This window comes from Rissa tridactyla, chromosome 12 (genome assembly GCF_028500815.1).
Source record: "Rissa tridactyla isolate bRisTri1 chromosome 12, bRisTri1.patW.cur.20221130, whole genome shotgun sequence".
NCBI classification, from domain to species: domain Eukaryota; kingdom Metazoa; phylum Chordata; class Aves; order Charadriiformes; family Laridae; genus Rissa; species Rissa tridactyla.
The window spans coordinates 13,132,942-13,154,672 of record NC_071477.1 but is presented as its reverse complement, the minus strand read 5'-3'; the positions used below and the strand labels follow the sequence as shown (position 1 = coordinate 13,154,672).

The window sequence follows — 21,731 nt, the reverse complement described above, 5'->3', positions numbered from 1 at the left end:
ACGAGAAACACAAGCCTTGTTCATCTGCAGTGGCAGAAACCTGAAAAAGACATCTAATAATTCCCAGTTCCCACTCACCAGATACAGAGAGAGAAACCACTTCTCCCTGGTACAGGTCAGTAAAAGCGTACCGTGCCACCCATTCTTTGGTAGCCCAAAATTGGACGGGCTACGGATAACATGTTACCAGGGTGTGTTAGATCAGGTTTACGCAGATTGACTAAAACCCACCACTCCTCGCAGCACAGAAGGATAGGGAGGTTATGCTGTCAATACGTTCTGCCTATGAAAAACCAGAATCTAACAAGCAATTTTACAGCTCAGGTTAGATACTCCTGCCTCAGGCAAAGAGCGAAATCTCTCCTTGGCTAAGGGAGTCTTGCAATTTAACCTCCGCCTGATCTCACACGACTGGCTCTTAAAAAAATTACAGCAGAAGAACTGTGAAAAAAGGAGGACGAGTTATTGTGCCTTTGACCTTGTTTGCTCACATTAAATAAGAAAACACAGAAGGGTGGAGGGCTGGGGTCTGGCACAGCCAGGCTAAACCTCACCGTGGCCACATGCTGGTTTTCATTAGCCACAAAGGGGCATTGGAAAATTCATAGGAAGCAGTCATATAAGACCCGTAAAACAAAGCAGATGTCATTGCCTTGTCCTCATTACGTAGCTGAGGATCACCAGACCGCAGGTCTCCGACCGCACCACACCAGTGCTGCGCTGCCCACCGGTGCCTGGAGCCTACACCCCAACACCTCGGGCTCTGCCTTCTGGCTTCAAATCATTTTTCCTCCTTTAAAGCCAGTAAAAGTTGCACAGAACTTAGAGCTGGAGGTTTACCCTGCACGTATTACCTGATTTTTCAGTAAAACCACAGAAACCTCAAACACATGCTTAGGTTCATTAGCCAAACTCTCCCTAGACACCATCTCCCCTCCCAGGACCCCACGGCCTCTTCTGCCCCGACACTCCTGCAGAAGCACTTGCTATTCCTGCCACATTTTGGCAACGCGATGACAACTGTGATATTAACGGCCCAGGCAAAGGCAGCCAGAGCGGCAGAAGAAATAGGAGTGGTGACAGGAATGCTGAAAGAAAAGCTGGGTTTTGTTCATGTGGGTTTTTAACTAAATAATCCAAGGAACATCAAGGTCAATGGAGGCTTGAAAGGGTGCACCCAGCACAGGTTAGGTACTCCAGTTCAAAACGCCTGCCTGGGTGATGGAGCAAATTACAATTTGGCCTATCCTGTAGATGTGGTTCTCGCTACAGTGTCTTTACTCTCGTCCTTCGCTGAGGAATTACAGTTTTTCACACCGGACCCTTGGCACCTGCAGAGCTGCTGACCGAGCTCCACGGGACACCCGCACCCCAGAACCGGGTCACCAAATAAGTATTCTGCACTAACAGGGAAGGTGACCCAGAGGTGACACCAAGCAGCCAACGGCCAGCCTGGGCCTCCAAGGGAACAGGACTCGCAGCACGTCCCCTAAAGTGGTGACAAAGCCAGGCTGGAAAGGGGGCTCCACCAGCCAGCACCACGGCGCAAGCGCTAGCGCTGGCGTTACTGGTGCCAGAGGGAGAACTGACCTTACCATTTGGAGACTGAGCAGATAACTACGTGCCCCGTAACTCCAAATTTAAGTAGCTCTGTGCTTAAAAAAAAATAAATTAAGGCTTAGCTAAATGTCAACGTCCCAACTTAATGAGCATAATAAATTGTGCTTCAATTTTTAAGCTTAGGGAAATTACAGGCAGTAAAGGATGCTTCCCCCTCAGTGCGTTGAGAAGGGAAGAAAGCAGAATGTAGATACTGTTGATGTTTCTGGGAGATCCGTGCGCTCGGGGTTGATCAGCAGTTGACAGGGTCCTTTCTGTGTCAGGAGAAGATAAGCCGGGAGCAGAACACTGCAGGCAGCCGATGGCAGCCATTCCCAGATCAAGGCTCGTCGGGGGCTGAGGATGCGGAGCAGGGAAGATTTCCCGGAGAAAATGACTTGTGATGCTGAATGGTTCTGAAGTTTGTGGAAAGTGCCTTGAGCCTACTAAATAAAAACATGTCACCGAAATCTTCTTCTCATCCCTACGGAAAACAGCTTTGTTTTAAATAGAAAGCAGTATCTCCCCAATTCAAGCCCAGATATGTTTCAAATGTAATTAAATTTGCCAAATAACAACTCCTCAGCCGTCACTTACAACCCTAACTACTTAAAAACACACAAGTTCATTCTTGAAAAACATCATAAATCTTGCACTGCCTCCCCATACGCTACCCTCCATCAATAAAGGGACACAAATTTCATTATAACCAAAAAAAAAAAAATCAGTTTTAAAACAAAGTAGTCATGCGCTGTCTTGAGGTTTACATGAGAGTGTAAGTGACCGTAAGGACCTATAGGTATTTGGGGGTTTTAGCCTTTTTTTTTTTTTTTCTTTAGGAAAAAAAAAGCTTCAGTGTGAAGTTTTTAAGTAAAATCAAGCATTTTATTTGTAGACCCACACCACTGTACAGGGGTGCAGAGTACACGCTGGTAACTTCCAGATGACTCTGAAGGTCTCTATCGCCGTCTGTGTTTCTTTCCAAGGATGCTGTACACATTATTCTATCTTATTACAGTCCAGAAAGTTGAAACAAATCTGATTTGAACCAAATCCTTTATAAACACACATACTCCTGCAAAATATCCTATTAACTGCACTCACCAAAATACACCAAAGGAATATTACACTATCCTATTCTAGACATGATATCAGAGACGCTGAGAGGGCCGGTGACGTGTTCAAGGTTGTAATGATGTTTATAATAAAATGAAACGAAGTCCAACCCTTGCAGCTCGTCAGCCTCATCCCATTCACTCAGCACGCGGCTCTGCTCCCTGGTCTTCCTGGGGTCTGAGCTGTGTCAGACTTTGGGTTCTTCCCCTTCCCCTGACTTGGTATTTCTGAGCTTTTCAAGGGAAGCAACAATTCAGATAATGCGAGTCCTAGACCTACAGAGTGCTCGGGTGCGAAGGCACCAGCTCTGCGCCACAGACTGGGGAGAGACAGGTAACTCGGGAAGGGGTTTGGTTGGCCCCAGGGATGTAACTCCTCTCCTCTATCAAACATGTTCACCACCGCCAAAAGGACAAAGAAGCAGCCCTAGCAGCTCCTCGGTCTCGCAAAGTACTACAAACTCTTAGTTGTTAAGGAAAATAAAGAGATGGAGAGTTTCCAAGCCCCAGGCAGGACCGGTCTCCCCCGGCCAGCTGGGCAGTGGAGGGGCTCTGCATTTCAGACAGACCATCAAGCTCATTTCTGTCTAATAGCCCTATAATTTAGACATCAAGCCCAGGCCAATGAGGGCTCAGCAGCCACAATCACCGCGTTTTTAGCCAGCCAGCCAACCTAGCACAGAAACCCTTCTGTAATCCCCTTTTCCTAGCACATTATCTTTAATCATAGGCATAATAGAGATTCAATTTGAGCCCTCAGCTGCATTTTCTTCCTTATTATTCACAGTGCTGTATTTTCCTCGGCAATAAACAATTTTCCCCCATTCCGCTTTGCATTGATCTGCCTCAAAGTTCAAAGAGAGTCTTTTAAGGTTTTTATAGCTCCGCGTGGAAGCTCCTGGCCAGTAATGAAGATAGAAAAACTCAGGGCTTTTACCCAGAAAATTGAATTGCACAAAGCAACTGCCAGGAGAGCACCCGCTTTCTTTGTTCTCCTTCAGATAACATCCCTGGAAATTTGACAATTATTTGCAGCCATTTGCCAGCACCCATTTTTTTCATCCAAGAGCCCAAATCCCACCATCAAGGGCTGCTCCAACATGTGCAACGTGTGGCTGCTCGGTCTGTCCCACTCCCAGAGCAACGTGTCCACCTAAAGGCTTTGTTGCCAGAGGTCTGTGCTTCATCTCCTTCCTCTGGTACCTTCTCCGGTACTTTCTGAAAAAGCAACCTCTTTAAGCAATATCAGTAGTCTCAACTGTTTAAAAAGAAAGTTGCCAAAACATGAAATTAATCCAGGCTGTGTAAATACACAGCTTCCCCTTAATTGACTCTTTAAATGCACCTGTGTCAATGCAGGCACCCCAGCGATGTATCAGCTTGCAAGACTGAAAGGTCTGTTCCCCCCTAGAGGCATCTGGGCTAACATTTCATAAATTACAATCATGTTTTCCTTTTCTGTTAATATTTTCATTCCAAAGGTCATTTACCACACACACGCATGCACTCACAAAACAGGGGAAGGTGATGGAAGCTGCTTGATACCCAGACTCGGGGAATCACAGTCGCTCCATTAGCGATGCAAATCTACAGCCTTACTACAAAGATACATCTATCTACAGCCAGCGTACTCACCTAGAAAAAGCTCTGTTGTTCAGATCTGCATGTTTATGAAGACCCAGGCTATGGGATCAGGTGTCACACAGGTGACGTCTCTTCTTCCCCGTGGTGCAGAAAAGACCAGGCTCCACAGCAGCAAAAGAGGGACCCCAAAGGTGACCGGGGTACCGAGTCTGACCTATTGCCCCGGTATGAACTGGGGTCTCTGACAAGGGATGCTCGAGCCCAGCAAACCAGCCGTTGCCTGAGCAGCATTTGGGTGCAGAGAACATTGTTTATATACACATGTCTGGAAGCCTGCCATGAACGGTTAATTCACTTTCTGAAACATCTGAGGAACAGTACAATTTCTCTTATCATATTAGCCTGCGAAGGTTTGCGTGCCCCGTCCTAGAGGGTGTCAGAAGCTTAATATTAATTAAAATAGCAGATTTAAGGTTATTTCTCATAATCACAGCTGTGATCTGAATTATTGGTTGATGATATTCCACTTTTGCCCGCTTGCTGCTTTTGATTGATTATTTGCATTTGCTGGTTTATAATGTCCGTGTATTGCTTCGAACAGAGGCATCTTTTTTGATTCTAACTGCATTACATTCTCTGGTCAGATGATGGATTGGACTTTCGAGCATACCATAAACACCAGCCGGTTCTTGCCAGCATGATATGTATCTATATTCCATATTCACTCTTCAGTGTATCCTGTATTCAATCATCCTTATATTCATTTCTCCTGATATTATTATTATTAGCCTTGGGGAACTTGTTTTATAGGCTATTTAGTTTGAATTAAGCATGTATGTCAGTCATTTCTTGTTTCTAAAACAACACAGATGATAAATGATAGGATTTACGCCTAGACTCAGCTTTGGACTAGTTTCCATCTTTACCTATATCTAAGTATTATTACAATTAGTTAAACAACTGGATTCTTTATCAAAGCCTTCCCCGCATGCATTTTCACAGGCTTTTTAGTAGATTCATTAGGCACAACTGGAAATTGCTTTTTCTTTCTACCAACTTTCTGGTTTAATCAGATACAGTCTCAAGAGAAAAAGGTCTTCTGCCATTTTTTTTCCCCTGTAAGGCTCACTGCCGCTTCCCAAAAATAAATTCAAGGATTAATCAAGATATTGATCGTATTTCAAACCACGTTTCATCTTAATTTTAAGCTGTTTATACATTGAGACGTACAGAAATTTCTTTTTTTTTTTTTAATTAACACACCTGGTCATCTACAGAAACAAGCAAATGTGTAGACGCTTAGTCTGGATAACAAGATCAAATGAGTGTACTGTTAGTGTCAATTGATACGCACAGAGAGGCAAAAGACCCCGTGTGAAAGTTATAATGAAATATTCAGACGTTCCCCCACGCTCCTCTTGATGAGGCTTCGTTAGATTTTAATGCTTTATCCCCTTCCCACAAGTTTTGTAGCAAAAAGCATGCCTCAGATGACACGATGCTCAAATTGTTCCCCCCATCATCCCCGTACTTTCGCCACCCACAAATGACTCATGGAACGGTCTCGGGGGATTTCTCGAGTAGCTGGCATCCTTCGCGAGGGCGGGCAACGCGCTGCTGCCTGCGGCTCTGCATCCCTTGGAGCAGGAGTGAGTCGCCGTACCCCGGTTTGGCTCAAAGCCCACAGATCCCTCTAACACTACTGAGAATGGTCATGGTGCAGTCGGAGAGCACGGGGAACGTCCCTGCTCTGCTCTTGCCCTGGTTACTACCCAAACTCACTGACTTCTACTCACTGTTGTATTTATTCATAATAGATATTGACTATCTATGTATCCATACAAAGTTTTTCAGGGTGCTATCCATGGGGTTTTTTTGTGCCTTTTTGCCTCAGGTTTCCAACTCATACTAAAAATCACAACGATGCCTTTACAACACACCCACTTTCTGGAGGCGTTTGCCCTTTGACTTCGCCAGTGCGGTTGTGTCACATTCCATCGGACAAAGCTATATGTTAGTCATCCACCGATCTCCAGGAACAGAAGTGAGCAGCCTAATGCGCGGAAGGGGATTATGAAACTATTTTGTCACATCTGCACTGGAAGATTAAAAGCTGTCAAATGATTATCATCATGGAAATGGGTTCCTGAGCAAGGTGAAGATTGGAAACAGCTGGGACGCCACCACCAGAGCTGAACACTGTTAAAACTGGCAGACTGACTGCTTTCTCTATCATTTCTACATATGCTTTCAGCTACCTGACCAGAGATTAAGGCAGGGAAACCTTAAACCAGGTACAATTTTTCAGATAGAATTTTTCCCCAGCCATCAGCATGCAGCAGACAGGATATTTGGGAAGGAAAGGCAGACAAAGAAGTCTTATCCCTCCAAATATGGTCAGAAAGCAAAGAACGCGTGAGCCAAAACATGAACAGAAGAGAAAAACATCAGCACCCACAATCAGAGGCTGTGCCTGAAAATACTACAAACGACTGAAATGACAATTCTTTCTCTTTCCAACTCCGTAAGTAGTGTATCTAAACAAAATGAATGCCCACGCACTGGCAGAATGCCTTTAAATCAAAGGAATAAAAAAAGAAGGCAAGGAGGAGTCAGCAATGCGCGCTGCCGGTCGGCTGATGTAACAGCAGGCATCCCTTGGTGGCACGCTGCGATGCGACCCTTGGACTATGCTGGGGACTTAGTCAATGCCCCTGCAGCCAAATCCATCAAGCGATGACTCAGAAATGGCTTTGAGAGCAGAGACATCCTTGCGGATAGGGCTGCGGGAGGACGAGGCATAACGCATTCTTTCCGTTTAATCCTTGCCAGCGTAAGCAGGCTGTAGGACTCAACTTATTATGGCAGATGTAAAAAAAAATAAAATCCTTTAGCCACCAGAGAAGCGATATTTGTCCCTGTGTATTGCGTCTGCATCCTGCTGTAGATACTCACGCGTGCGTATGCCCATGCCCAAGGCGGTGCGGGCAGAGCAGGAGGAACAGCGTGCGCTGAGCAGGAGCGGTGCAGGGGATGCAAGTTAAGATTAATTCAGTTTCTGTCTCATTAGCCTGCCAGCACTCTGATGGCAGAGATACTCGCCAAGAGTCCTGGTTCGTTGGGTCATTGAGATCACGGACTTTAGGACAGAGGGGAGGAAGAAGGCTGGGGGTATTTTTTAATGGTTTATTTTTATGCCTGACCTTTCTCAGAAGGTCAGGAGTTAAGGGTTTGTTTCTTTAAAGATCCGGGTCTCGACCTCAGAAACAGCCTTACTGAAATGCTGCAGCACTGAGAGACAGCATCTGTAGGTACCCACACCCGCAAGGTAAGGACACACCAAGTGTCACAGGCACATCCCTGTCCAATACAAAAACCATTATTTGTAGTAACATAAAATCATGAACAGGCAGTGAGGGACCTAACTAGAAATTCTCAGTAGCTCTTGCAGACATATTTTTGGATTTGGTTGTACCATTATCCACAGCATCACTGGAGACAGAGCCACCCATAGCTCCAGTGTCACCCCGGCCACCACTGAAGCCCATCTCAAATAACAAACTCCACATGTAAGGTCATCAGCAGACAAAAGACCCCAAGATTTTGGCACAGCTCTTCCTGCCAAGCTGCAGAAGGGCAAGGTCTGTGTGGGAAGCCTGTTCAGAAACAGTACATCTACCCAGGACCTGCAGCCTGCTGTTGTGGGCTTTATTTAAAGTACAAGATACATAAAACATCTCATGAATTCCTGGGGATTCACAGTGGGAGCTTCTAATAAGTAAGCACTCAGGAACATTACGAAAGTTAGGACTCTTAAACAAACATTCATGCTGGGCACCTGATTTATACATTTACTGTTCAACCAAAATAAAAGCAGAGCCAGCCCACCTCCCCGGCCAGCCACCGGGAAACCTCCCAGCTGGGGGCATAACTCATGGCAGGAACAACCTCCCTGCCCAGGTACTCACTAAAGTTAGCAAACAGATACATCTTATTAGTCAGATCGATAACGCTTTAATCAAACTTAATATTTTGATTAGCAAGGAACAATCCCCAGCGCTTCACAGTCCAGACAGAAGAGAGGGGGGTATCCTTCTGCCAAGGACTAATCAGAAAGGAAACTTCACAACAGAAGCCTGTTTCCCAATCCCTGTATATTAACAACAATCTGGCTATTCCATCTTTTTGCAGCTTATTTACATTTTTACCCTGCTACCCTGAACACGGCAGATGCAGAAGAAAAGACCCTCCTGAGCTGGAGAGCCCAAAGTTTCCATAGTGGAGCAGGACACAAAGCAAATCAGATGAGCTTGGTTCTTCAGCATCATCCGTGCTCCAAAGGGGGATAACACAACTTAAACCCACCAACATCCCTGCTTGAATATCCATAGAGGGAAGCAGGAGATAGGTGAATGTAGTTACACATTCCAGTTGACCTGCTTAGTGTCCCACATGGTTTGTAAAAGGTGTTTTCAACAAATAGTATTAACTCACTTTGTTTCCTACAAGATACTGATTTCCAATATTTTTAACAACTCCTTTGAAACACCCTGTGATGTGTGTATTTATTGCTTGACTGGGTCTGAGGTCTCAGGTGCAAAAGGCTGCCTGGGGCTACACACTTCTCTCCACCGCGAACTCGATTAAAGGAAAAAAGCAGACCCATACGCAGAAGAACAGTTTTACGGTTACAAGAAACAAAACTGTTTGAATGAGAGAGGAGCAGGATTTTTTTTTTTTTGCCATATACATCTCCGAGTGTTCACTTACCGCCAATAGTTCAGCAGGAAAATATTGATTATAAGATTTGGTTTCTCAAATGAGCCTTTCATTTGGCAGGCCTAAAAGCCACATTATTCTCTGCACTCCTGACTGAACTTGCCTGTGTTCCTTTCTTTGAAATAAGCTCTCTTCCATGCAAAATCTGCCAGGCTGCCTTATTTATTATTGACCCGTCACAGTTTGGAAACATAGCTTAAAATAAATGAGCCTGAATGCCACGGCTGTAGAGTTATTAAATTGCCTGGCATTGAGGAAATTGCTTTTCATAAACATCCTGAGCTCCTATGTTTTTTTTCCTTAAAGTGTTTAATACAGTGAGAGTCCAAGTTAATCTGAATCAGTCTGCAGAGTGAATTGCTAATGACAAGGGAAGATGTATTATTGTTCAATATTGAAAAAACTAGAGTTAGAGGACAGAGCAAAGAAAGGAGTTTCACGATATACAAATCATATCCTTTTTACTCACTGTCACTTGATGCACCAGCTAATCAGCGAAAGAAAATGCTTCCATCTTCTCAGTAGGCGAGAGCACATCGAGGATGTTCATTTCAGGTCTCCTCCATCACAGATCCCAAATCTCACTGCCAATACCAGCACCCTTCCGCCGTTATCTGCAGACCCTGCCAATACAGATGTAAACAGGTGAACCAAAAAAAACCCAAAAAACAGTGATTTCCACATTACTGTACACAGCCTTAGAAGTGTACAATAAATATTCTGTAGTAGTTAATTCCTTATTTAATATCTTCCCTTGGTAGCACTCAGGCATTCCCTTTCTGTGCCAGCCCCGTCTCAGGCACCCAGAGAGGGGTGTACGAGGGTGGGTGCTCCAGTCCGGCCCAGTTTGTCTGGAAAGCCAGATACATTGTCCAGATGAACATGGACAGCATGCTTCCTAGTTACCAAACCTAGACAGATTCCTTAGGGATGCCCACACGATGTCTCAGCAGCCCGGTTCCCCTCTCAGGGTGGAACGCCTCTACCCCGCTGCTGTTATTACACAACACACACCAAAGCTGAAGTTTGAAAAAGCTCTTTGCGCCCCTTCTGTGTGAAACAGCTAGAGCTGCAGCAGGACAAGGAGACAATGGGATGCTTTGTCCTACCTCCACCCTTGGCAATCCCACTCCTTAGTGCTGGAACCCATTTCTTACTTGTGCCACCTAATCATGTTACCCTTCAAAACAATCCTGGACAGTCTCCGCTCACCTCAACCTCACCATTTAGGATTCCAGACAAGAAGTGAGGTGGTGAATCTATTTCCTATCCATACATCCAATGCTCCTTAGCAGCCTGAAAGGTATTGCAGATTCAAAGGGGCTCAGAAGCCTGACCACTTCCCCAGCCTGACATGGAGATGTAGACACAGAACCACCCTGCTTCTGTGCCTTACTCCCTAAACAGGGCTCGGAGGAAAGAGGGAATACCATCACCCTTCTCATCTGTAATAATAAACGTGATATCAGGGAGGGCTCCCTGGAGATGCCTTTACATCATGTCTGAAAGGAGAGATGAAATTTCCAGTCCTCATCCCACTTTGAGACCCAGCAGGACAAAGGGATGAAAAACAGCAACTGAAAACACAAACAAAACCTGGAGCATCCCAGGTTCATTCAACTTGTGAGTTTGCACCTACGCGATACTAACACGAGGCCACCACCGCCTGCCATCTCTTTACGAGATGCAAAACCTAAGTGAATCCTTTGTCAATAATGAATTCCTGTTTGCAATGCCTCTAAATTGAAGAAAATGAGTATTTCTTTTTCCTCTCGGAAAAGCAGCGCGGTACCCCAATCGGGGTTGCTACGCAACCGCCTCCTGCACATGGCTGATAACACTCACGGCATTATTTCCCCGCCTGACTGCGCCATCAGAACAAAGCCCGGCTAATGAAGCTTTCAAATGCTCTTGGTTCTGCCTTTGACGGTTCAACACGGGCTTTCCTTGCATGTATGTGACAGTTACAGCAGCAACTCGACGTCCCCTCCAGCCAGGGATGTCTCCGGAGCCGGATGGAGGAAAACGCCTGATGGAGAGCAATGGACACGAGCGGAGGAGAGCGGCAAAATGCCCAAAAGATGCAACCAGCCTCCAAAACAGAGGGCAGCCAGGCACACCACGAAACAAGGCAGTGATGATGAGACCCCCTGAAACATAGAGCCATCGGCATTGCAGACCAAGCCAGACATCCTCCGGTGCTCATTTATCCATCAGATGGAACACCCTCATCACAGCGCAGCTGCTGCCCGCCTGCCTGTGGGTACGGGTACAGCAAGGATAAACCCCCCCACTGGCATACGCAAAAAGGGACAGGACAAAGACAACTCTCCAGGTTAAGCAGGTCCCATCCCTTGAAGTACTTACAGGTTATTTATTTTTTTTAATGATCTGTTGAAATAAATTTGCTTGTAATTCTTACACGGCACGTGTAAGCAAACCTGCCTTCTGCTAGTGAGTAGGCATAGCAGGAACCACTGTCATTGGCAAGGAGCACCAGCTTCCCCCATAGACATCTTCATCCCCCTGTAATGGCAACCAGCTGATGCTGAAGCAGTCCCATTTTGTAACATTCTCTCCCTCCATCTCTGCCAGATCTGCCCTTCATGGATTCAGTCACAGGGACAGCGCCAGTTCTCAGAGAAGACACACAGTTACCCTCCTCATCTTCATGCTGATGGCCACCGTTGGTTTCTTCTTCCATAGCAGATCTACCTTTCACCAGTTCATTTCACAGGGCAGCAAAATACAGTGAAGTGGAGAGCATCTCCTTGGCCCTCCAGTGTCCTGTCTACTTAACGGCACCACCTTAAATACATTTGTGGATGCCACACAATCGTGGAGCAATAAGGCAGCAAGGATGGGCTGACAGCACACGCAGGGTGAGCTTGCCAGCATGCACAAATGTACCCCAAAAGCTTAAAGAGGGACAAATCCCAGTAGATGAATGCTTTCTAGACAGCATGTGGCTCCAAGTATTGTTTTCATTAGGAAACTACCATGAACTAAGTCAGGGCAGGAATCCAACGCCCAGTGACTATTCCGCACCCCGTGCTATTTCAGCACATTGGGGATGTGCTAGGTGCAGCCCAAGAGATGCCAGCGTAAGGCAGGTTCCTGCAAAACAGCAGCTCCAGAAGAGTTATTTAAACTCCTTTCCTATGTGAGCAACTGGTAGCAGGTACCGATTACCTGGAAGAAGAACTGGGGACAAGCTCTTCCCACCCCAGGGAGGTGGGAGGGCTGGCCGGGGCTGGAAGCGCCTCCACCCTCGGGCAGCAAAGCGGTACGAGGAGCAGCAGCTGGGGAGCTGGAGCAGGCAACATCTGTCAGCCATAAGACAACCCGAGGGATTAATCTGGCTCTCAAAGATGTAAGTTCTGCAAACAACCAGATACGAGTCACAAGAGAGTGCGGCACTCAGGGAATCCAGCCCACCCCCCTCCAGGTTTAGGTTATAATAAAACAACCCACCTGGCTACTCACCCGCCGGGACTCTCGCCTTGCTGGGCTGAGCCGAAGAAAGCGCAGCGTGAGGGCTTTTTGTTAGAGACAAAATTACCTAACAAGAGACAATTATGTGACATTACCATTAAAAGCAGCGTGTTTTAAAAAAAAAAAAAAAAAAAAGCGTTAAGCCTGTGTATCCTGATGTCTACAAACCCCTTTCTCTACCATGGTACTAAATAGGTCTCATTTAGCCCATTTGTCCTGTCCCAGCCAGGCAAAGTTAAAGTAGGGTTGATCGATTTGTTAATTACAGTAATTTTATCTTAAATACAGACAGCTGAGTGTTCATCAAGTCACAAATTCGCCTGTTACTGAGAGACCTCCCCCCTGCTAAATAATTAGGGATAATAAGTGGCTCATAATAAATGCAACCCACAACAACACGCACCAAGAGCGCAGAGCAGAATCAGGAGGGCTATTAGGGAACCCCGAGGTCTATTTCTCCTTTTGAAGACAACAATGCAATATCTTTAATTGTCTCACTTGAAACCCTGAGCCAGCTCTGCTGGTTTGTTATAAGTGAAAGGCAATTATTCCACTTTCTGACTGCCTCTTGTGTCCAGAGAAGGCTTACTACAGAGTCATCAGCACAGATAAGAGCAACTTTCTCTGCCTGCACCCACTCGGCACATAGAAAGAGCTGAGACAGGAGGTAACACAGGTGGGTTACGTATAACCACGTTCCTCAAGACTTTTAAAACTCTGTGCGAGGCTCAAAAGATTCAGTTTCAACCCAAGTCACAAGTTGTCCATGCGCAGCTTGGAGCATCCATCCACACGCGTGGACCAATGCGAAGCACGTTCGGAACTGAAGGCTCACATCACCGTCTCGGCACAGAAAGGGCAGGCTGGCAAAAGCCAAAGGCAAGGGAAACCAGCCTTTGATTTTCAGCCTGGAAAGGATGGGGAACCACTGGAGCAGGTTTCTACTGCAGCCTGCCAAGAACAAGGTTTGGGATGAGAGAGGAGAGAACAGCAGCGCTCGTGTGCATCAGCATCTCTTCCAACCCCTGCAAAACAAACAAAAAGCCAAACAACTCCCCACAGGTATACCGACACCCTCTATTTCTGTTGGTATCTTTCCTTTTTCCTCCTTTATCCCCTAGTTAATTATTCCTTCAACTTCACTAGCCAGGCAAATAGGGACAGACAAGAGGGTCAGAGAGGTGAAAACATCACTACTTCAAGTTTCCTTCCAAGATTAAGGATAAAAAGAATTCCTTCCCACCCTCACCTTCTTTAGGCCAGCCCTTGGATAGAGCTACATAACAGAACATAAGTGGGGAAAAAAGTTGCAGCCCCTTGAGCTCAGTAGATCCTGCCAGGTCCAGACGCTGGGGAGCAGCTCCTCGGCAGGTGAGGTCACCCCGTCCCCTGGACAAGGAGGTGCTGGGAAGGGACAGCCAACACAAAGCTGCTTCAAGAAAGAGTTTGTCACCACACACACACAGATCCATACAAGCCTGAGCTCGTAGGGAGTAGAAATGGCTGGGGAAGACTATAGGAACTGATCCCACCATGACCATTTCCTAGATGATAAGTCAGCGCAGCTGCACGTTTTCTTTTCTAGCAACCTAAAATGTCGAACTACAGCCTCTTATTTTCTTGCCCCAAGGTGCAGACATATGCAATCCTCATGTGCAATCAAGACCAGACAGGATTTGAAGAGAACTTTAAAGTGGCATTCTCTCATCAGTTGTCTTGTTTTCAACGCTGGGGAGTGCACCAGAGGAAAGAAACAGACTTAATCAAATACAACTGTATTTTTGCCATCATTTACTTACTTTGCTCCAGGAAGTATATTTTGTTGTTTTCCTACAGCATTTCCCTCCAAGGTTTGAAGCTTCATTTGTTCTTATGAAGACCCTGTATTGCTGTAAAGCTTCCCCCCACCCAAAGCAAATTATTTTTTTTTTAATATGTGGTATTTGTGGATGAAGTGGAACTGAAATATGTTTAACCAGCATTTGCAAGATTCTTTTATGCTGTGTCCTGTTATCTCGGCACACCCGACTTTAAGTTGCATTCAGAATAAATACTGGGCTTTTCTTCTGAGCAGGGGAGATAGCCGTGTAATGATCAATCAAAAAACGCCCATGGGGATGGGAGAGATTAGCACTTTGATACTACTGAAGATGAATGGGTGAAATGAGTTTGATAAACTGGTGTTTTCCTCAGATAATTGCTCTGAAAGCTTTCTAAAGCTGCTTAGATCCTCCCTTTCCCTTTGTTTCTGGATAGGGTAGCAAGTCCTGCTTCTCTCTCAGTAGCACTGGACAGGCGGCTGCTGTTACTGTTTTTAAACAAATAGCAGTGGATTTATGCCACGTTTCATCACTGACTGTTGAACACTGAAATATTAGTCACAGTTTACCAGAGATTCGGGCTGGATTCCTATTATTCTTGGCCAACTTGGCTAGTCCTGCCAGCAAGTACGTCACTGAGCATGGGACCGAGGAGGTAGGTATGGGACTTCTCATGGGACATGGCCATCTTTCCTCAAGCTCAAATCTTTAACAGCCTCTCTTCTTCCTTCAGAAGTCACTAATCCTTGGTGCTCGCAAACTTCAGCCCCCTGTCAACCTTTCTCTGGGCTGTCTATACCCAACACTGACCTCCTCTTCCTCCTCCTGGATCATTCCTTCACACCAAACCCACGGGATCCTCTGAAAAGGAACTTCTGAAGCCGTAATATGGAACTCTTGCCACACTCACTTAGACCCCAGACACATCCTTCTTCAGGCACGAGGCAAATCCTGCTGGTATTCACGGATGCGGTGCCAGTTCCTGTGCTAACTTATTCTCAGCTGCTAATGAAATTGAAGCCAAAAGATTTTACTAGATTTTTATTGTTTCATTGAATAAATGAATTTTAAATACAGAATTCATAATTTGTAAAAATAGTTATTAAAAGCCAGCATTCAGAAGTAGGTTGCACATCAGTGACTGGTACAAAGATAGGAAAGAAAAATAAAAAAGCATATTCATCGTCTGGAAAGAGATGATTTGGGTTTTTTTATGTTTCCTTTCATATTTGAGAACTGATATTTGTCTCATGAGATCTCACCCCAACCTTGTTTTTCACAGCACTGATTCACATTATTTGCTGATGAAAAAAACTGCTTTGTTGACAGAAGCAGTGATGTAGCATTTCCCCCTCATACGTATGGAAGCCAGTATGTTTAATAAAACATCCGGTATATAAGGGGTGGAAAAACTGCAGCGTGATATGATTTGCAGGGATGCAATTTAGATCGCAAAGCAACTCTGAGCGGTCACACGTTCTTCTGTCTCTCCCACCAATACCTTTGCGAATTATGTATTTCTCACAGTATGAGATCTCTGGCATTTGCTCTTTGCTAAGCTCCATCACTGCAAGGAAGATTTCCAGGAGCGACGAGTGCATAGGTACCTTTGATTTTTAATGCCCAATTTTAAAGCAGCTTGATATTTCAAGAGACACAGAGCACCCAATCTCAAGGATAAGAATCAGTCCCTTTTAAGCACAGTTTAAGCCCTATAAAACTGAGGCACCTAAAGAAGTCTTGACATCGAGGTTCTGGATTAGGGTTGGGAGGTGGGGTTTCTTCTGCAAGTTTCTATCAGAGCTTCTTAAAGAGACAACTATGAAGATGATCCCACCAGTCAGTGCCTCTGCATCATCTCAACCAAGAAAAGCAGACAGACTCTCTAATATATGCATCATTTCAAGACATCAGCACCATGCACACAGTATTCACAACAGGTTAGAAAGGATACGGACTATGGCTCGCCTGTTCCTCAAGGATCTTAACCACCAAGAGGATTTAACCTTGCAGACAAACCACAGAATGAAGTGCCCTCAAAATAGCAAGTAGGACTTTGAGATAATGAATAGGGATAGCTACACATCAGCCTGGGGGAAAAAAAAAAAAACAGAGGAGGGAAAAGTTCAGACTGCAATGGAAACAAATTCAGTCAAACAAAAGAAATAATACTGGAGATTGTCGCTAGTGCAGCTAGGACTCGGCAAATGAAATACTTTGAGTATACACTTGCAGGGCAGCCCTGCTTCTGCCACATGAATAAATATCCAACAGCGTCTAAAAACGGTATATAAAAAAAGATGTCAGGATTTTCAGAAACAGTGCATGTTCCATCCCATGTAACTGCATAGTAGGTTCCCTCACATGAGGTATTTCAGCATCACTGGAAAGGAAAACAACACTTCTGCACTCCTCTTCCACAAGCACAGTCTTGTTTGAGCTGAGGGTGTACGACGATGGCGCAGCAACGCGAGGGGCGAGCCTTCTGCTCCACCCTTGTCTTCGCAGACCACAGTGACCACACCATGCTGTGTGGGATGAAAATGTGCCATCAAAGCGGTAAAGGCTCGATTCGGTACCCACTGTGTGACCAGATACAGGCATGGACCTCTTATTTCAGCCACTGCACATCTTGGTTGCGATTGTGTGTTTGTTTTTTTTAACCAGACATGTTCATACAGAGTCTTCCAAAAGGAAGTTTAGTTCATGTGGCCAGGTCAGATTACTAACCTCAAATTAACTTCAGAATATTTCCTTGGTTATCCATTGAGATATAAGTTGTCCAGCAAAATAAATGTATGTTTTCCCCATCATCAGTGGCAACTTGTACATTTTGCATTACTGTATGGGACAGGCATGTCTCCTATCAAACTGTACACTTGAAAGGCTGCTCTCCATCCCATACGTTTTTCCAAGGAAAGTTTTCTTGTGTTGCATATATGTATTTAACTGTAGTCATTAAATGCTAGATGTTGGCTTCAGATCCCATCTGGCCTTTCTGGAAGCATCCTTTTTCACTTTTCAAAGAAAATAACAGCATCATGTTAGTGAAACCCAGGTTCACAACTTTTTCTGGTGATGTGCGACAGTCAATAGTAGATCTTACCAAAGGGACCTCATTAGTACCTCCACAGCATTTGACTGTCTCTCCTCCAAAACGTGGATGTGATCAGAAGAAAGCAAATCCAGAAGAAACAGATGTCTTCTACCACCTTCAAGAAGACATTTCTCCTTTTACGTTCCATCTTTGTTGCGCAGTCACTGTAGCTTTGTTTGCAGAGTTTGTTTTGGGGAGGCTATTTTGTTTACAAGTAATTATACCCCCTGCAAATTCTGCTACATAATAATGGCTGCTTGTTATCAACACCCCTGTTAGCATGTAGGCTCATGTACTCTCCCCATGGAAGTAGTAAATAAAGCTTTTTTTCCTTCAGACACAAGCATTGTCCAGTCTGTGACTATACCAGGAACATCTCCATAGCTTTTCCGTGTCTTCCAAAAACTGCCACCAAACGTTTTGTTTTGCTCATGCTTTCCTTAGAACATCCGAGGACAAGATGGGTTTTGCTTAATTATCCACTCAGCATGGGGATTGATGTGGTACAAGTCTAAGAGGTAAGTGTCTGGGTCCAGGCAATGTTCACCTACCAAAACAAGAGATTCAGAAAAAAAAAAAGCATTTCTTATATCTTTAGTCCTATAGTTGCTAGATGGAGTTTTTTTCCCCCCTAAAAACTGGTATTTTTTCACATTAATTTCAATATCATAACCATTCAGAAGAGTTTCCACAAATCCGGAAAGTTCTAATTATTTATGTTAAAAATGAACGTATTTTCCTTAAAACTATACTAAACCCAAGCTTTGACCTTTGTGGAGAGCTACTCTAATTTTAATACCCAATAACTTTAGCACTTGAAAACCATCATGAAACACGTTAGTGGTGAAATCCAGAGACTGAATTGTTTCCAATGCTTTTCTTCTACAGATGCTGCTATGAGAAATACTAAGAGGCAGCCAAAGCACTCCAGTGACCGACAGTCTCCATAACCAGCTGTAACAGAGCTAAGAATTCCTTTCCATTGTCAGACACCCCTAATCTGCTGCTGCAATCGTATTATTCAAGTCTCTTCTCCATCTGATGACATTACCCTATTGACGAGTGGAAATCAGTTACTAACAAACATCAACAACTTGTTCAACTATATGGCTTGAGAAGCTTCCACCCAAGGTAGTACAGGTTCTTTTGTCAGAGAGCTGATGAAGGCAGACAGAATTCACACCTGGAGCTGGCCATCGTTAGTACAGATGCCATGTGCCAGCACACCATATTTAGTTAGAGCCCAGAAAAGAAGCCCACAATTAAAAGCCAATAGTAGTACAGGATGAAGTTGCCCTTTACTTAGATAAATGTAGTTTATGGTTTTAAGCCCTACACTTAATTCCAAGCACAAATCTTTATTGATGAGGGAACAGGGAATTTAACATGGTACATTTCACTGAATGGGAGGTTTGTTTGTTTTTAAGATGGACAGAGTTGTGCATGTCTCTGTCCTCCAGACTTTTGGACTCTTGAGTTTCTACCTTTCTTGACAGGCAGCTTCTGAATAAGATCCATTAGTGTTATGTATTTTTTGAAGTACAGGCTTCAACCTTCCCACATACGTGCACGATCAAGGCTTTGCAGTGGTGGCTGGAAGATACAGGAGCTTTGACAGGTACTCTTTGCTACGGGTGAGGTTAACCCACACTTGTTCACCTCTCAACTTTTGGACCCCCCTCCAAATCTCACCCTTTTGTTTTTAACTCCCTCCTAAGACAAGTTAAGCAAAAAAAAAAAAACCTGGACATCAGAGTCCTTACTTTCAGTTACCACCCAGACTTACCAATATTGCCTCCCACTTCATACAGGAGCAAGCTTGTGCACTCCGTTGAGTTGTTACTGCAGAAAGAAAAACACATTGAAGTTAATAAAGCTCTGCAAAAGGCAGGTTGTGTAGTTTAGTAATATTTCCTCTCAAAAACTGCTTATAGTTCAGTAATGGTCAAGGATGCTACAAGGCCATGGTACAGCTGTTGAAAGTGACAGACAAAATTGGAAAAAAGAAAATAAGGCAGATATTCCTCACTGCCAACGAGAAGCATACCACATGCAAACATTAACTTTCCAATAGGATGACAACAGGCGTAAATACCAAAGTTCATTGGCAGCTTTTCTCTAGAACTGATGGCCTGTTGCAGAGAAGCTCATGTGCAGGAAGACTTCAGCAGCTGTACTGCTTCTTAGTGAGATACCAGTTCCCAGTTGACCCACATTCAACTAACTTCCCACCTACCCTCCTTGTCTAGATATCTCCTGCCCAGGGACGCAGTCAGGAGATGCACTAACACTTACCTACTAAATACAGTCTGCAGGAATGGTGACAGAGGGAGCAGGAAATTTTTTTTTTTTTTTAATTATTTCAGCAATTGACTGCTGGGCCATAGGAGAGAATTTCAGGGTCAATGTTATTCCACTTTCCCTTCCCTCCAGCAAGGCTGCTAAAATTCACATGCCGTCCAGCAAACCCGAGGGGACTACCTGACCTCCTGACAGCCTGAGCACAGGGACAGTACCGCTCAGCTGAACTAATGTTTGCTTGCCCCATCCAACACACGGTTTCCAAAGCTGAGAGTAGAGGAGCAGAGAACAGTCTTCTAACAGCTCACTGCGCCACCACATCAGCTCTGCCAGAAGACAGAAACCAGCAACTAGACCACCTGGTTGTTTTTTTTGTTTGTTTGGTTTTTGGTTTTTTTTTTTTTTTTTTTTTCTTTTTAAGCAGAGAAAAAGCCATTTACCACTTGAGGAGGTTGACAGTGTTGACAATATTCCAACCATTCTGGCACAGGTTCTTCTGAAACTGCCTCAAGACATCAGCAACCCTGGTTGCATTGTTCAAATGCACCTCTAGCGAATCCTTCAGGAGAAGCGAGGCATGGACTTTCACAATCTTGGAAGGCTGAACAAGGCAGGTAGAGAGGAAAAAAGATGAAAGTGCTTAAAGAACAACTTTCTTATGAGCTAAAAAATCCAGTTTCAAAATAGACTGGAGAGTGTGAAGAATTAAACCTATCCAGCCAGCTGTTCAGAGAATTTAGGTTTGTTTCTTATCCCACATATACTACAGACAGGAAGCTTAAAGAAGCATCAAGGTGACCATTATAAACAAATCATCTGTGCTCCGGTGCTGTGGCTGGGGAGAACAGCACCGCTCTCCATCAGCGTGCGTTGGTGCTCTCTACTGTTCAAATACAGCACTGGCACTATAAACAAACTGATGAAACTAGGATTTGTCACAATAAATTTTGACAAACTGTTTTGCACAAGTCTGATAGACTTCTCCTGAATTCATTTAAACTACCGAAAAAGGAGTTTAGACAGCTGAATTGCAGACCACTGAATTTCAGGAAGGTAGTTTCAAAATAGGAAGCGCAGAGTTCAAGTGCTATTTTCTCAAGATTGTTTTCATCAGCTCTTTCACGAAGTAACCTCCCAGAACTTTTGTGGAGAACACTGAACTGTTCTAATGGGGTCTGATTTGCAGCAAGTTAATTTTGCAATCCTGAACCTTCTGCAAAGACAGCGCTGAGCACCGAGACCATTAGGAAGTAGTACTAGCACTGTCCTAAGCATCGGGGCGTCCGTTTGACTGCCTACACGGTAGTTGCCCTCTCTGAAATGTGGCACCTTCAAGTGACATACAGCCTTAACCAGCCAAATTTTAGGCAGACAGAGCCCAACCGGTATAGAAAGGGGGATGTACTGACTTGTGAGAACACAACCTTTTCTTCAGGTATGCAGATTTAAGCTTTCAGCGCATTATTCCTACCTGCAGACTCCACCTAGCTTGTGTCCTTAGAGCATCCCAGTTGCACCACCAGTGCTATGCAACACTTAACATCCAGGACTGCATGATGTGACCCAGCTGCCACAGACCTACACTTATTCAACTAACAGTGGCAACCAAAAAAAGGCAGAATGGTTCCAAGGATCTTTTCCCAACTTCAATACACAAATAGATCTGATAGTAACATCTGTTTAAAAAAGTCTCCGTCTGCACCGACACAAGGAGGAGGAGAGACATTTCATTTACCAGGGAAGTTAATTTTCTTCTTTGAAGTGGCAAGAACCTTGTCCTCAAACGTCCCAATACAGATCAGCAGCATCATGGAGCAAAAAAGAGATACAAAAACGTAGTCTTACACTACAGTAATAGCCTCCATTTTTGCTTTAAGTTCACAAAAATAAGTCTGCCTTTATCACATCAGACACATCTCTATAAACACATGGGGCACCTAC

At 44.6% G+C, this 21,731-nt stretch overlaps 1 protein-coding gene across 7 annotated transcripts in view; it reads right to left on the bottom strand.

Annotated features, from left to right (window-relative positions):
* Window positions 1-15,418: 15,418 nt before the first annotated feature.
* Window positions 15,419-21,731, bottom strand: part of ARHGAP40 (Rho GTPase activating protein 40) — a 43,414-nt gene continuing 37,101 nt past the window's right edge. For all 7 annotated transcript variants that reach the window (XM_054218175.1, XM_054218173.1, XM_054218172.1 and 4 more), the window contains 3 exons: window positions 20,231-20,391; window positions 19,276-19,331; window positions 15,419-18,036 (listed from right to left, as the gene is read on the bottom strand). In XM_054218175.1, the coding sequence (XP_054074150.1) occupies window positions 17,930-18,036; window positions 19,276-19,331; window positions 20,231-20,391 (324 nt within the window). In that variant the 3' untranslated portion in view covers window positions 15,419-17,929. The remainder of the gene's footprint in view (window positions 18,037-19,275; window positions 19,332-20,230; window positions 20,392-21,731) is intronic.